The 15676-nt window shown below is 46.2% G+C and overlaps 1 protein-coding gene across 3 annotated transcripts in view; it reads left to right on the top strand.

The window, feature by feature from the left end:
- The window catches only part of CRTC1 (CREB regulated transcription coactivator 1), a 46611-nt gene that overhangs the window by 15375 nt on the left and 15560 nt on the right, over positions 1 to 15676 (top strand). For 2 of the 3 annotated variants that reach the window (XM_034070680.1, XM_034070681.1), the window contains exons 2-10: positions 3007 to 3123; positions 7415 to 7552; positions 8231 to 8292; positions 9003 to 9097; positions 10384 to 10469; positions 10848 to 10891; positions 11216 to 11436; positions 14044 to 14177; positions 14756 to 15007. In XM_034070680.1, the coding sequence (XP_033926571.1) occupies positions 3007 to 3123; positions 7415 to 7552; positions 8231 to 8292; positions 9003 to 9097; positions 10384 to 10469; positions 10848 to 10891; positions 11216 to 11436; positions 14044 to 14177; positions 14756 to 15007 (1149 nt within the window). Of the gene's footprint in view, positions 1 to 3006; positions 3124 to 7414; positions 7553 to 8230; positions 8293 to 9002; positions 9098 to 10383; positions 10470 to 10847; positions 10892 to 11215; positions 11437 to 14040; positions 14178 to 14755; positions 15008 to 15676 lie in introns of all 3 variants that reach the window. The other variant, XM_034070679.1, reaches the window with a different exon arrangement.

Raw genomic sequence — 15676 nt, 5'->3', positions numbered from 1 at the left:
TGCTTTTCTTTGTGCATAGGTCCCCTTAGTGAGATGCAAGACTCCTGAGTTACCTCAAAGCATGACAGTGGAATTTGCACGTTGTTTTTGCTCATCCTCTGCATTGAAAAACATGAGCTTATTTTCCTGTAATGTCTTAACATCACAGTATTTCCAAATGCTTTCTTACCAGCTACAGAGGTGAAGATGTGAGACTCTCCCAAGCTGGGCTGCTCTGCTTGCACTTGATCTTCACAGATTGCAAGTGGCAGTTGTTGATGGTCTCCAATAAACTGTGTAGTCTGGGGGCCACTCACTGTTCAAAGGCTGAAGAGAGGAACAAATGCAGATCTACATGCTGGTGTCATGATACATGAGAGCAATAACAAACAATCAGTTTTGTTCTTTTTGGCACAGGTCTTCAGAAGTGTTTATCGAAGGTAATGTGCCTAAAATTGATGATAGAGCAAAGGCACTCAGTGAGCCCGGTTCTGAGAAGTGCTGTAGTTCTCAGTCTCGTGTGTTTCCTCATTCCCATGGTTTAACTGCAGTGGAAAGACAAATGGTCGTGACCTCCCTTGTTACATTATGCTTTGAGGTAGGTATAGGCTGGGGAAGGCCAAAGCATTAAAAACCCATAAAGCAATACCCCCTCCTGGGTGCCTTATAGTAGGTTCTTTAAAAGAACCCAACACCTGTTGAAACAGTTACTTCAAGGTTTGGCACAAATCCCAAGCAAGCCTTTTTTTAACAACAAAACCATATGTACAGGCCGGGCGAAAAGCACAGCTAGTTCTGATGTTGTGCTTTTGGGGATCTGCAGCTCGGTGTTCGAGGGGCTGTGGCTCATGCAGTGACACCAGCACAGAGCCTTTCCCTCGTCCCATCTATCGCTGGGTTGTGATTGCGTGTCAAAAGATGGCACAAGCAAAGCTTTCCAGGTGGAGTCTCTGAACTGTTTCATACAGCACACTGTGAATGTTTTCTGTCTCTGGGCTGAGGGATCTATCTGCCCTTTTGTTAAGACAAAACCCCATGAGCTTTGTGAGTGGGATCTTGCCTGAATAACTGAGGCTCCTGAGCTCACCCCTGCCCCTGAGAGGTGTCATCTCCACGAGTTGTGTTGTGAGTTTTGGCTCAGTTCAGTCCCTCAGCTGTGTGCGTGTTTGGAAATGGGTGGCTTCCAGGGGAGATTCTGTGAATTAAAGGTATTTGAGTTGCTTTCCTAGGGGTAGCTTTTAAAGAGTGTTCAGAGTGATCTTGTTTTCTCCTCCTCTCTTCAAGGACTGTCTTAATGCTAAGCATTGGCATGATCTAGGCAAACCAGTCCCTTTTCTCTGTGCTGTCTCGGTGCTGTCAGTGTGCAGTGTGGTATCTTCACTGTCAGCACTGCTCAGCATCTCTGCTTGTGTAAGTGCTGGCTTATCAGAGGACTCATTGTCAACACGGAAAGCACCAGCTCTTCCTTCCCTTCACTACAAACATCTTCACTCAACCTCAGGGCCTCTGTGGTAAAGCTGTAGAGGCAGGACCACTCCTTTCCATCCTGCCATTTCCTTTGCTTGAAGAAACTGTAAAGAAAAGCAACCCCAGCTATGTAAATAGACACCTATTTGGGGGGATCCTGCTTTTTCTAGTGCTTTTCCCAACTTTGCTCTTCAGAATCCTGGCATTGCGAGGGAAAGGCTTCGCGTTGACTTGAATGAAACTAAAGCAGATTTGTTGATGTACACACAACAGTACCTTAGCAACCAACCTGCATCTAGTCCAAGCTCTGAACATTTAGTCTTTAAACAATTCTTTGCTACCAATCTAGGAATGTTCTTGCATTTCAGAGTGCAAAAACAGCCAGTTGACATCTAGTGAGGAACAACATACATTATAAAATACGTACTCCTCCACAGTGGGAGGAGAGGGCCTTATGTAAGCTCGTTTCTTTGCTACTTTAAGTGTAGTCTCTTGAGTCCTTGAAAAATGCATCCTTTGGAACAGGGCTCTTGGGTTCAGATGATTGCAAGTTCTGCTTTATCAGTGTAAAACAGGGCTTTGGTACCAGCGTGATGTTAAATCTAGATGTGATGAGTGAGAACAACAGACCTGAATGATCTGAATGGTTTTAAATATTGGTGCTACAGAACTAAAACCAGAGAGAGGCCATGACAAGAGATGGATCAAAAGCTGCAGCTCACTAAAGAGCTGTTGAGCAGTGCAGCCTTCCAAAAGAAGGGACAAGGAAAATAAGTTGACATTAGAGTAGAAACAGCAGCTCTCTCTTGCATACCTTGGACACCAGCAACGTGTACAACTATGGGATCGCTTACTGGAATATTCTAGTAGTGAGGTTCATTCAGCACTGAAGAGTGATCCCTGGCACTAACTGAACCTTTGCAGAGTGTCACATTTAGTGTCCTGTGCACCTGGTCAGTAAGGAATTCTTTGCTGATTGTCTTTGGTTGGGTTGTCTTTGCAATCCTGTATCTCTGCCCTTCATCCAGGGCTTTTCCTGGTGCAAGAAGCCAGAACTCTTATGTAGTGGTGGAAAGCTACAACTTGCTGTAACATCTCCATCACCTGGATTGCTAGAAGGTTGAGCGTTTCATTGACCAGTGTCCTCAATACCCTAAATGAAGATGACTTTGATTTGTGTCTCACACACAGCAGCTGGTTCACATTGATGTTAGAGCCGTGATCAGGCTGAGACGGGTTCTTACGCCCTGGCTTTCAGAAGGACAGGTGACACAGAGCCATGTGGTTTCCCGTGGTGGTTATTTGTTGGAAATGAAATGTGATTGCTGACTATGAAGTTGCTTTATCTTCCATCTCTTCACACTGTCACACAAGACCTGGGGTGGCAGTTTGCCAGCTGGGCTGTGCAGAGGAGGTTGACATTCACTCGCTGAAGCTGAGTTCATGCTGTTTATAGATGGTGTCCGTTCTCGGTGGTAACGGCCATGCTGTCGAGTTGAGTCACTTGAAGCAGCTGAAAAACAAATGAGTTCCCCTTACCTTTTCCTTCTCTTCTTTTAGTTACAGCTGCAGAAAACCCAATATTTGCAACTGGGACAGAGTCGTGGCCAGTACTACGGTGGGTCACTGCCAAATGTGAATCAGATTGGGAACAGTGCCATGGATCTCCCCTTCCAGGTGAGTTGCTTTCTTTGTGTAGGGTGTTGCTTTCTTTGTGTTGGTTAATGCTGTGTCTGGATCTATTTTTGCCTCACCTAGGAGATGGAAGCAAATAATGCCAGGTGATGTGGAAAGCACAGTGGGGGTGTGGAAGAAGGTACCCCCCAGGTGGGGTGCATGTTCCATAGAAGCAATGCATGGATTTTTGGGAGAGGAGAATGGGAATGGGACACAGACTGGTATCGGAATAGTCTGTTTTCTTTGGGCTGGCTGAAAAATAGATATAGGGAAGTACTGGCTTTTCTTTCCCCTGCTGTTGTGACTCCAGAGGTAATGCACCACAGAGAGAATGTCAGTGTTTCCTGTGAATACTTTGCTGTTAGTAAGCATGTTTGGGCAGAAGATGATGTACAAGGGTTAGGATTAGGTGATGGATGCTTTTGGGACTCCTGATTTCTTTAGTCATTTGATTTTGGATACTCATAATAATTAAAGTTCCTGCTCTGTGTGGAGCAGGGCTCAGCAGCACAGCTTCAATGTGCAGAGCCAGTGAGAACCTTCAGGATCTTAGCAGCGAGGTGGTAAATCTGCTCAGACATGGGAGGAAGGTATTAAGATGACAGGAAAGAAAGAAAGAAAGAGAAAGAAAGAAAGAGAGAAAGAAAGAAAGAGAAAGAAAGAAAGAAAGAAAGGAGTCCTCTCTTTTTGAGTAGTAACATTCACCTTTTCCCTCATAAGGATGTGGCAGGAATAAAATGTTGCAGTTTGTGGCTTTCTGCTGATGACTGTATTAATAAATACAGAGAAATAGATGACATCCTCTGACTGCCTTTTGAAATCCATGTAGGCAGCTGAATTGGTGGAGGTTAAGAGCTGGAGTCTTGTGCAGCAGGAGAACCAAATGGCTGTTTTAATCTGGTTGCCTTCAGGGAAGGCAGTGCAGGGTTTGTAATGTCACAGAGTCCTGGGTCTGACTCCACAAGGGGCTGAGCTCTTCAAGGTTTGTCTTTAGTGTCTTGGGAAGGAGGTTCCTGGTTCCTGTTCTTTTCAAGCAACAGCATTTCAGTATTTCTGTGCCTGATGGCCGTTAATTACAGTTATTCCATAGATTGCTTTAGTCCTGGAACTAACAGGGGGCTTGAAAGTGCATATTTAAACATTGATGAAGTGACTGAAGGACGAGACGGAAACAACTTGTCCTTAAACCCCAGGGTTTGCACAGTGTTCATGCACACCCCCCAGAAAATACCCAGTGGTGATCCTGTTACAGCTAACAATGGTGACAAGTGAAAACATGAACCCGTGTATCTGAACCAGGGCCGAATCTGGCCAAGGTTTTTCAGTTTCAAGCTGAAATAGGCTGAAATTGCCAGCAGATACTTGTTGGAACAGGGGAAGCCTGTCTGGTTGCCTCTGGTGGAGTGTTAGTGTCTGAGAATGTTGGTTCTTTGCATTTACAGCACAACGGAGCTGTGGCAGAAGCCTTTGGAGCAGTTCCTGTCTCTTTGGTAAACGAGCACTTAGGTTTGTGCAGATACGTATCTGGGACTGGAGTGCTTTTGCCCAGGCAGATACGTATTGGAGCACTTTGCTATGCACAGTATTTATTTGATTCACTGTCCCAGCTCCAAAGGAGGCCTGGCCTGTCACATAAATACAGATTTTGCCATGCATCCCAGTTTGGAACATGCATAAGAAGCTCTGTACAGATTCCCTGGACTTGCTGTGGTCTGTCATGTGGTTACTTCTGGTGTATGGGGGATTCGTTTGATGCAGACAGTGGTTTATTTGCACTGTCTTGGCCTGTGATTTAAGCAATCTCCAAGCATGTGCTCTTAGCCTGCATGCTGAGCTCCATTGGGAAAGGCAGAATGATGACCCAATGCTGCTTGTCACCAGGAGGCACTGAGATGTGAACTGGCAGCAGGTACCACTCCCCTCCTTCCCCCTCAGCCACCTCACTCATTTGTACTTCGCAAGTAAATGGCTTGATAAATCTTAAAGGGACACTGTTGCTTTAGAGCTTTTTCCTTCCTGTCTGTCTTTTCCCCTTATTTTTTAGTGTTTTGTGGAGTTTTAGTTCTCATCTCAAATCCTTGAATGTCTCTCAGGGACACGACACAGTTCAAATTCTTACTTTTCCAAATGAAGACTCTGAGCATCCAAATCCATGCTCAGATCTGCTCTGCTTTCAAAATCCCAGCTTTTTACTCTAAGGAAGTACCAGGTGCCCTGTGGGCCTGGGGATTGCAATGGAGATGCGTTGCCTGGTCCCTGCTCCAGAGGAGGTTTCCTGGGATGGTTGCTGGGGGTGATTGCCATTGTCTCAAGTCTTTGTTCCTGGGAAGCCAGAGAGCAGCATCACCCCCAGATTCCTTGCTCTGGAAGTTGTTACCCTGTGATGGGACTTAGTCCATCTTGTGCCCCTGTTGCACTCACATTGGATTTTTGTTGTGGCTGTAATACAGAAATTGTACCACAAAAGGCAAAAACTTAAGAAGTAACTGTTTGCATTCAGCTCTTTGTACACTCACATGCGTTGGCTTCCTTTGAAATTCCAGGTGAGCTCTGCATTCTGTATGCTCCAGGCTGGCTTCTCCTTTTTTAGCAACGCTGTGGTTGAGACCACTGGCAGAGGAAATTGCTTTTCCTGTTGACCTTCCAAGCACACATGTGCTTGCAGATTTTGCTGCCTTTTGGGGTAGAATTGATGCAACAAGAGGACAAGGAAGAGTTTGTGACCTTTTATTGTTGCTTTGGAGCTACCAGCACACCCAGTTCTGTGGGGTGCCAGTTAGGTAGAACCAGATTGTTGTTCAGTGTTTGCAGCAGAGATTAAACCAAGATGTTCTCATTTAAGTGACTTAAAATTGAGATGCTGTGACTTGAGGTTTCTAAGTCAGCAGACAAGGAAGTCAGACTTGCTAAGGAACTGGGGCAAAACACCGTGATCTTAATGGCTGAGAGAACAGTAAAAAGTCACTGTGCTCCCTTCCTAGCCCCATGTTGACTTAAGCAATATTCTGCTGCATATAAAGTATTGGCCCTGAAACAAGCAAATAAACACCGCAGCCTCTTTGCATCCGTTGGTATTAACCCAGGTTGTGTGTGCCTAGAGGGAGAGGAGACTAATATTTGCTGACTAGAGAAGAGTTTTAAATAGTAGAAGGACTCTTGAAAACGTTCTTACAAACCAAACATTGAAAAAGAGCTGTGAAACTTGTTAGAAATCCTCAGTGAAACAGCCCAAACTGGACACTTGGGAGAGAAGAAAAGCAACAGAGACAAAAGGTTGACATGGGAGCCAGATGGTTCTGTGGCTTGGCAGACAGGACAGTGCATTTGCCACGTGCAGCACCTGAATGGAGGAGGAAAAATTTGGCTTTCCAAACAGATGGTGTTGAGGGACTCAGCAAAGCTGTTCACATTGGCAAGCACTGGAAGGCTGTGGAGCCTTTTTTCCCCCCGAGACCCATATATTGCTGTTGGAGTGGGACCATTTGGTACTTCCTTTCCTGCCCCACAGGTATTCGCTGGGAAGGGCTTTTGAAAACACAGGAGTTTTCCAGTTTTGCCTGGGAATTCATCTTCCCTGTCCCTCCTCTGCCGTCCTCATGCTCTGAATTCACTTACTGACAAGTGAGTGCTCTCCAGATAATGGTAGTGACAGGGCTCAAAGTGGAATCAACCCACCCAGGTGCAGCCTGAGTGAGATGAAAATCACTTAGTGGATGCTCTAACTTTTTCTAGACAGAGAAGGAAGGAAACTGCTTTTCTTTTCATTCTATCAGTGTCCCCTTAAAATAATCACACTGAGAGGAGGGGTGAAAGGAGGCTCTGAGAGAACGTGGTGTGTTCTGGTGAACGTTAGGCTCACTGTGCATCTCCTTCCTGCATCTCCTGCCCTTGTAGTTGAAGCTCTGGTTGTCAGCATGTTCCTTCTGGATGCATGCTGCATGCTGCACCGAGGGAATGGACCCAGCAGTTGTCAGGAGGCTCCTGCCACGCTCACGCTGGTACTGCAGAGCTACAAAGGCTGGAGAGCAGCGCTGATGTGTGCCAGGGCAGGTCTAGCATGGTCTGCCTCCACTTGTCTCTGATCTCTGTCTGGAAGAGAGAGCCTTAGTAATTGCTTTCCATGGCTATTATGAAAGTGATAGTGAAGGAAACATGTACATGGTTACACTTGCCCATATCTTTTTGAGTTTCATTCCTTAGAATAACACAGCCTTGCATACAGATGACTGGGGGCCGGGCAGACTGCTTCCGCCTGCGCTTCTCTGCTTAGAGTTTCATTTGTGTCTCTCAGACTCCTTTTCAGTCCTCGGGGCTGGACACAAGCAGAACAACTCGGCACCACGGGCTGGTGGACAGAGTGTATCGTGACAGAAACCGCCTCGGCTCCCCGCATCGCCGCCCGCTCTCCGTGGATAAGCATGGAAGACAAATATCCTTTGGCTCAGGAGCTGGTGGGGACACCTGCCCTTTCCACAGCATCACTTCCCAGTTCTCACAGTTCCCTTCTTCCTCCCTCCTCACCTGGCAGCAGAGTTGCTTCCCATCTCCGTTAATGTCATCTGCTTTTGCTGAACTGTGATCTAGTCTGTAAATACATAGTATGTGAAGTAAGCATTTACCTTTCTCAGTTTCCTCAGCTCGGAGTGGGGATACGCACAAAGCTGAGAGGGACTGAGATCCTTAGGGTGATGGGTAACGGCCACCATGGCTTCACTAAGGGTAAATTGTGCCTGACAAATTTAGTGGCCTTCTACAACAGGGTTACAAGGTTTTGACAAAGGCCTATAGGGACAGGACAGGGGGAATGGCTTTAATCTGCCAGAAGAAGGATTGAGATGAGATCTTAGACAGAAGTTCTTCCCTGTGAGGGTGCGGAGGTGCTGGCACAGGTTAACCCGTGGCTCAGACATTGCAGCAATCCAGATAATGCTTTGTTTTGAGTGTCCTGTTAAAGTCAGGTTGCTCCCCATAAGGAGGGTGCTTGCCTTTCCCATGGGAGCGCAGTGGTTCTGACAGGGTCATTTGAATTATTCCTTAGGGAAAGATCTTAAATAGGCTTCCTCCTTGAGTGAGCAATTGGTGTTCTTCCCTTAACTGCTGGAGTCACGTGGACAGCTGTCCGTATGGCACTGTGTATCTGTCACCTCCCTCAGACACAAGCTGGAGAAGGTTGGTAGCACAATTGTCTGTGTTCTCTGATCCCACAACACTTCCACGTCCAACAGGAGCCTTGGTTGCTCCCCACAGCATTTTGCCATCTGAATTTGCCTTCCTGTATTTAGAATCTATTTTTCTCTTCTATTATGCTTAATGTTTTAGATGCCCTGCCTTTCAAATGAAGGCGTTTCAACTAATGGCATCTTTGCAAAGGCAAATCTTGCTGGGTGTTCCAGGGCATACCCCAAAATTGGGCTGTCAAAGACCTGGGTGTTTCTCCCTGCGCAGAAGCTGGGTTAGTCTGCCCTTGCAAGCATTTGAGTTTGAGTCATTTCCCCTCCCTGTGAAACAGGGATGTTTTCTTTTCAAAGACTGGTATAACCAAAGTATTTCTAAGCAGTTTTCAGCTTCAAAATTGCATTATTTGATCGTGCATTATCTTAACAAAGCTTATCAAATAATTCTGTAGTGACAGCCACCACTTTATCCTGTGGTGGATAATCTCCATCCCATTGTTGAAGCAATTGCTCTTCAAACCTGAATGAATTTGTTCTGTGAATTGATGGTTTCATGGGGAAATTGTGCTTGGTGCAGGCCTTGTATAGAGTAGGGTTTTTTAATGCAGAGTGTTCAGGTTTTCCTGAGTTGGTTACGTTTCTCTGAATTGAAGCCTCCTTTTCTCTAGAGACAATAAGAATTCATTTTTCTGGCCTCCTTTCCAGGACAAATTCTGATTCTGCCTTGCACCAGAGCACTATGACTCCAGCTCAGCAAGAGTCCTTCACAGGAGGGTCACAGGACATACAGCAGAAAAGAGGTAAACAGAGGGAATAGCTGTAGCTTGCAAAGCATTGGACTTCAGATTGCATGCACACGGGTTGCTGTTCACCTGTTTCTGTCAAGGCACGTACGTGTGACACCTTCTGGATTCAGATACACAAGAATTGGAGCAAAGAGCCACATTTACTCTTCTGGGTACTGAGATCCAGGAAAGATCATACAAAGCTAAGGCAGAACATTTTCCTGAACCCTGTATTCTGTGATTCCAAGACCTTGCCCTGTGGGGATAAGTAATGGGAGCTGTGGGACCCCGGTGGTGAGGCTGCTGTTGGTGGTACTAGAGGTTTGCAGTTCGGAGTAACTTCTGGACAAGTGTAGAGGTCACAGGCGTTTTGTGGTCAGGGGTAAGCAAGACTTCATCTAGTTGTTATTCTGGGATTGTGATCAGTGAATGCACCCTCAGAGGCGATGCTAACAGCCAGTCCTCTGATCCCATTTGGAGTTAGGAGCTGGAGCAGCACAACCCTCCAGCACTAACAATTCGGGTGCCCTCTGCTGGCCCTTGTTCCTGCTGTCAGCGCAAGAAAAACATGGAAAGCTCTTAAATCTGCCCCGAGAAATTTAATCCTTAAGCAATCACCCAGAGCTGGGTGAACACCCAACACTCAGGTGCTTATGAGCTGTACTGCAGCTCTTCCATGTGCTTCCAGAGCTGTAAAACATTAAATAGTGATCACCTGAAGCAGTCTTGTGTAAATATGGATTTAGAGTCATCACTCTTAAAGGCTTCTGGTGATGCATCTCTCTGACTGGGCTTTCTTTTGCTGTTTCTGTGTCACCTTGCTATTAGCATGATGAAACAGTTGCTTGCTCTGAACAAACCCATGTTCTGTGTATATGGAGCAGGAACAGCTTTATAGCATTTCTCTATCCTAGGGAAGATGATCCAGATTTTTCCCCAGTGGAATTTGTCCTGTTGGCCACCCATTAAACATCAGGTGTACATCACTTGGCAAAATGCAAAAGACAGGAAAAACTAGGTCCCAAGATACACTCTTCCATTTAGAGACTAAATTGGAGGCCAACATTTTTGAAGTGTTACTTGCTTTGTTGTATTTTGAAGCCTGTGATGTCTCCTTGCTGGTTAAAGACAACTTTAGTCTCTTCTGGTGTTCATGTTTTCAGTTCTCCCAACAGTGCCACTCTTTCACATTCAGGGCTAGTAAGTTACTTCATAGTTTTCAAATAGTTAAAACTTCCAACTTGAACATTTCTGACTGAGAAACTTAATATGATACAATCCCTGTTGGTCTTATTTTGTAGTTTTATTGCTGACTGTCCCTGGAATGGAGGAGAACCCCTCTGAGGCAGACAAAACCCTCTCTAAGCAAGGATGGGACACTAAAAAGGTAGGTATCTCCCATGCCAAAGTGTACCCATTTTGTTTTCTAACCGTGTTTAGTTCAATGAATGCTCTAAATATTGTCAACCCAAACAAAGTACTTACAGAGATTAGAGATTAAATGCTGTATTTGGAAATAAATCACTAAACATTAGCTTGGAAAGGCACTTTATGTGTGTGTGCACATGTTTGATGATACCAGGAGAAACTCTACATTTGATCCTTGTTGGGCCAGTAAGGCAGAAAAGGTGACAAGTCTCTTCCAAGAGTTTCACAGAGCTCTTGTGTAGAAATGTATTAACTAAAAGTTCCTAATTGGAGTATATCCTAAGCATTGATTTCCAGCAGGATCTTTGCCTGTAACCGTATCTTCCTTCTATTTTAGACTGGGTCATCGAGACCTAAATCATGTGAAGTTCCAGGAATCAAGTAAGTTTTGAGCAATTTCTTTTTTCTAAAGAACATTGACATCTCTAAGGAAGGATGTTGTGTATGGAATGTCCTCCTGCTTTGGGGCTTTCTGAAAAGCCCTTAGATGGTGTAAGCGCAATAAATGCAAGACAAGCCAGAACCTCTGTGAGTGACCCCTTAGATCCTAAATCTCTGGCTATGCAATACAATAGATAACCCAACAAATAGTACAATATACAGTTTGTATATGGCACCTTCCTTTTTCAAAACAGACTATACAAGTTTTGTCTGGGCTGACTTGTAATCAGAGACCTGTTTTCTTTTTCTCTCTCCCTTATTTAGCATCTTTCCATCAGCTGACCAGGAAAACACTACAACACTGATTCCTGCTACGCATAACACAGGTGGCTCCCTGCCAGACCTGACAAACATCCATTTCCCTTCCCCTCTCCCAACACCGTTAGATCCTGAGGAATCCACATTCCCAGCCCTGAGTAGCTCCAATAGCACCGGAAATCTTGCTGCCAATCTGACTCACTTGGGCATCAGCACGGCCAGTCAGGGTAAGAGTGGAACTCTGGGGCACTTCTGCACATTGTCCATAATCATAGAATCATGGATTGCTTTGGGCTGGAGAGGACCTTAAAGCTCCTCCAGCTCCAACCCTGCCATGGGCAGGGACCCCTTCCACTGGAGCAGCTGCTCCAAGCCCCTGTGTCCAACCTGGCCTTGAGCACTGCCAGGGATGGGGCAGCCACAGCTTCTCTGGGCACCCTGTGCCAGCGCCTTAGCACCCTCCCAGGGAAGAGCTTCTGCCTAAGAGCTCATCTCAATCTCCCCTCTGGCAGGTTAAAGCCAATCCCCTTGTCTTGTCCCTACATCCATTGTCCAAATCCCTTCTCCAGGTTTCTTGTGGCCCCTTTAGGCACTGGGAGCTGCTCCAAGGTTAGTGCAAAAGCTGTAATTTGATTATGTGACTTACAAGTTGTCTTTGATTTTTCTCATGTTCTTGGTGCCCAAGTCTGCTTTTTTTGTTTGGGTTTTGTCTATTTTATGTATAAGACTTAGAGGAGAGACTAGAACCCAAAGCAGCCTTTCTTGTAATTCACTGTCCTTAACCCCAGCAGCCTTCATCTTACGGCAGTATCTTGAGTAGACTTTTGTTTCCATCCCCATTTGAGGATTCTTTTAGAGAGAGAACGTTGCTGGCTTCACTTGACTCCAGTTTCCTCTTCTGAGCCATCAGAAGTAACGTGGAGCCTTCACAAGGTGTGCTAGTTTTTGTAAGCTTGACTGCTTAAGTTTGGAAAGGACCCTGAATATTCGGGCTGTATAATACAGGGGGGCTTTGGGAACTAATGCCAAGTGCACCCCTTCACCTCTCACAGCTCTCAATGAGGAGAACTGAAATCTGTGAAGTTCAGCCTGATCTCCTGATCATTTCAGGACTTTACATGCAAATAGCCTCCACTGGGGATTGTGATTTCTTGAAGGAGTTCACTGGATCTCGAGGGCTGTGGATTGTTATTGTCAGTGGCAATTGCATCATTCCTAGATTAGAAATGAGGCGTTGTATCCAAAAATACAAGTGGATTTCCTGTGTTAGGCAGGATTCCCTTACCCACTTATAAACCCTCTCATATGTTGGGAAGAGGAAATAATTCTCATCAGGTTCTGACTGAGCAGTTGTACTTGAGCATGAAGCAAGAGGATGGTTTAACCATTTGAGTACGGAGCCAGACAGCAGCTCTAAGCATCCCTTACCAAGTGTTCTGGGCTCAAAAGAGACACTTGGGCCAAGCTATAATGTGTGTAAAAAGGAACAAGCTACTTGCATGGAGTCAGGCCAGGCTGGGTTGCTGAATGTTTTGCCATGCCCATAATTAGCAGAGTAAATGGTTCAAACCTGACCTGGGAAGTGTGTAATTGCCTTGAAAACATTGCCACATCTCTCAAAGACAAAACAAATGAAAAAGCTCCACTCATTGATGATTTTCCTGTGCCTCTTTGGAAACCATCCCATAGTTTAATCATTGACATAGTCAGTGTTTGGGGCTTTTCAAACTGATTTTTTCAAGCCTTCCTCACCTCTCTCCTTTCTGGCTCTTTAGCAGAGAACACAAAGGCTTTGGGACCTTCTGCAGGAGCCGGGTGCATTGCCCAGACCTGCCCCAGGAGGATTTGGGGAACCAAACTCCTGTGAGCTTACCAAGACCTTTGGTGCCTTTGAGCTTGTCAGTTCACTGCCACGTTCCGTGGGGCCAGGTTGGGTTTGGAAACATGGCAGGGAGGCAGCCTGCCGGATCCGTGCCGCTCGAGCCAGTTTGCCTGCTGGCTCCTTGGCAGCCTGGGCTTCCTGGCTCCCTGGCAGCCTGCCTGGAAGCCCAGAACGTTTGCCAAGTGCCTGGGAGCTCACTGGCTCTTGTGAATTCCTGCTTCCTGGCAGCTCCAGAGGAGCAGCTCCCTCGCTAGATTGGCCTGAAATCCCTTTCCAAGGTGTCTCAGTTCCTTCAGGGTGAGGCAGAAAAGAGGGGAGGTTTCAAAACTTGCACATTCTGGTCTGGAATGTAAAGGTTGCACCACTGGAGTTGTTGAGCCCTCCCTCCTGCCAGGTCGTGGCTCTTTGGGGTGTGAAGGCTATTTCCTGCCTTCCTGCACACTGAGGATGGAGCACTTCCTGCGTAACCAGTTTTTCTGCTGCTTTTCCCATTAAATAGGTGTTTGCTTTTAGAATCTCTCAAGTGCCCTCTGATTAGTCTTGTTATGGAATCTGTTACCTTCTTCCTGAAGTTGGAGCCCTTACAAACAGAACAGAGGGTGCTTTTCCTGGGATCAGTGCCTGCAGCCTGGGAGGCGTGGGAGAACAATCCCGATGGATTCTGTAAACCACTGAAGCTGCTCTCTCTATTGCCATTTCAAGCCAGTGTCTGTGCATGCACCTGAACAACAGTGACCAGTTTGGGTCCAGGGTAAACCACAGGCATCTTCCTCTCATCCTAATGCTCTTGAGCCTGACAGAATCAATTGCAATGAGCTAATGTGTTCCAGCTCCATTGGCCGAGGCGCATCCAGCGCGTTGCATTAAGCTGTTGTCCACTTCTCATGGCTTTGGGATTATCTCCACGCAGTTGTCACTAAACCATTGCTCTGTTCCTGTCCCTTCCCAGCAGGAATGTCGCCACCAGCTCCGGCCCCACAGCATCGCCCGGCCGCTGTCAGCCCCCTCTCCCTGAGCGCCGACTCCCGGCGGCCGCAGTCACAGCAGATGTCTCCTACACTGTCCCCTCTGTCTCCCATTACTCAGGTAGGAATTTACTTGGAGAAGTCCATGTTTCCAAGCACAGGTTGGTTGTGTTACTGTACCCAGGGGGAGGCTGGCTCTAAGGCTGGAACTTCCTCCCTCTTGTTCTGTCCTTCTGTGTTCCTTAATTCAGAACCTTATAAAGGGGGAGGTTTGGAGAGGGGACAGATTTACTTTTGCTTTCGAGATCTGTGGCACAAAACACCTCTTGGGACACTTTAATGTGACTGCCCCAGAGTTAGTGGTGAGGTTTTGAAAGGCATTTCTCTAATTCATGAGTGAAGCTCAAATGGCTTTTGAAACTGACTTTGTGAGTGTGACTCTGTGACTGATGGGATTATCAGTTTCTGACCCAGACATTCAGCTGGGCTTTGAGCCTAGTTGAATTTGTTTATTGTACACTGGAGGTGATCTGAAGCCTTTTGAGACATGTTCTGGTCTGTTTCTGAACCTTCAGGTAACATTTTGTAAATGCAAGATGAGATTGATTTAGTGCCTTTCTCTAAGAGTGAAAGTTGATGTGCATGAAAGTGAAGGGGAATTATGTGTCAGCGTGGATGACTTTGGTTCTTCTTTTCAAGGCCGTGGCCATGGATGCGTTGTCTCTGGAGCAGCAGCTTCCCCCATATCCATTTTTTACCCAGACAACTTCCCAGCAACAGCAGCAGACGCAGGTGGCAAGTACCCTGCCTCAGAACACTCCTTTAATGCAGACCTCTGGCTTACAGCGAGGAGCACAGCTCCCCCCGCTCTCTGTCACGGTACCTTCTACCATCCCACAGTCACCTCCAGGTAGCCAGACCCAGCCATCCATGGGAATAGACATCAACTCGGTAAGCTTGGCTGCATCCCAGAACACTTCATCCAACACAGCTTTCATGTGGAAAACCCAACAGTGTACAGCCTAGAGCCAGAGATCCGGCTGGGCAGACTCTTCCATAACTGTCCTTTGAGGCAGAGAATGAAGTAGACTTAGAATGGGTTTGGTTGAATCCACATTTTAATGTTTTACAGAGAGAAACTTGGGTTTAATGTGTGCTTATGGTGGCCAGATGTTCGTAAAATGGTGTCATGGTTGATTAGACCAGATTAAATAGATCAGCACTGATTTCATACCTTCCTGCTGCTGCTGCCTTGATACATTCCAGGGTGTTAAACGTAATGTGCCCCCAGCATCTCGTAGGCTCCACAATGTGCAGTAGGCTGAAGGAGTTAGAGCTAAGAGTAAAGAAAGCAAAATGCTAAGAAGCATTTTTCCAGAGTTGGAGAGAACCAGGTATTTTCTGTTTTCTATGTGTAGAACTCTAATTGTAAGGAATTTTAGAGCATACATTATTATCCAAAACCTGGGTATGTGCCTGCCTTCAGATGCTCAGGGGAACTGGAGTGTGCACCTGGGGATTTACAGACGCATTTCTTGCTTGTTTTAACATGGCCTGTTACGGAATGTTCTGTCTCAGCACCTGCAAATCCAAACTGCAGAGACCTGGGGAGCAAGGGAA

Source organism: Melopsittacus undulatus, chromosome 19 (assembly GCF_012275295.1).
Source record: "Melopsittacus undulatus isolate bMelUnd1 chromosome 19, bMelUnd1.mat.Z, whole genome shotgun sequence".
Taxonomy (NCBI): Eukaryota; Metazoa; Chordata; class Aves; order Psittaciformes; family Psittaculidae; genus Melopsittacus; species Melopsittacus undulatus.
The sequence above is the reverse complement of the archived record's forward strand: the minus strand, read 5'-3'. Positions and strand labels throughout refer to the sequence as shown.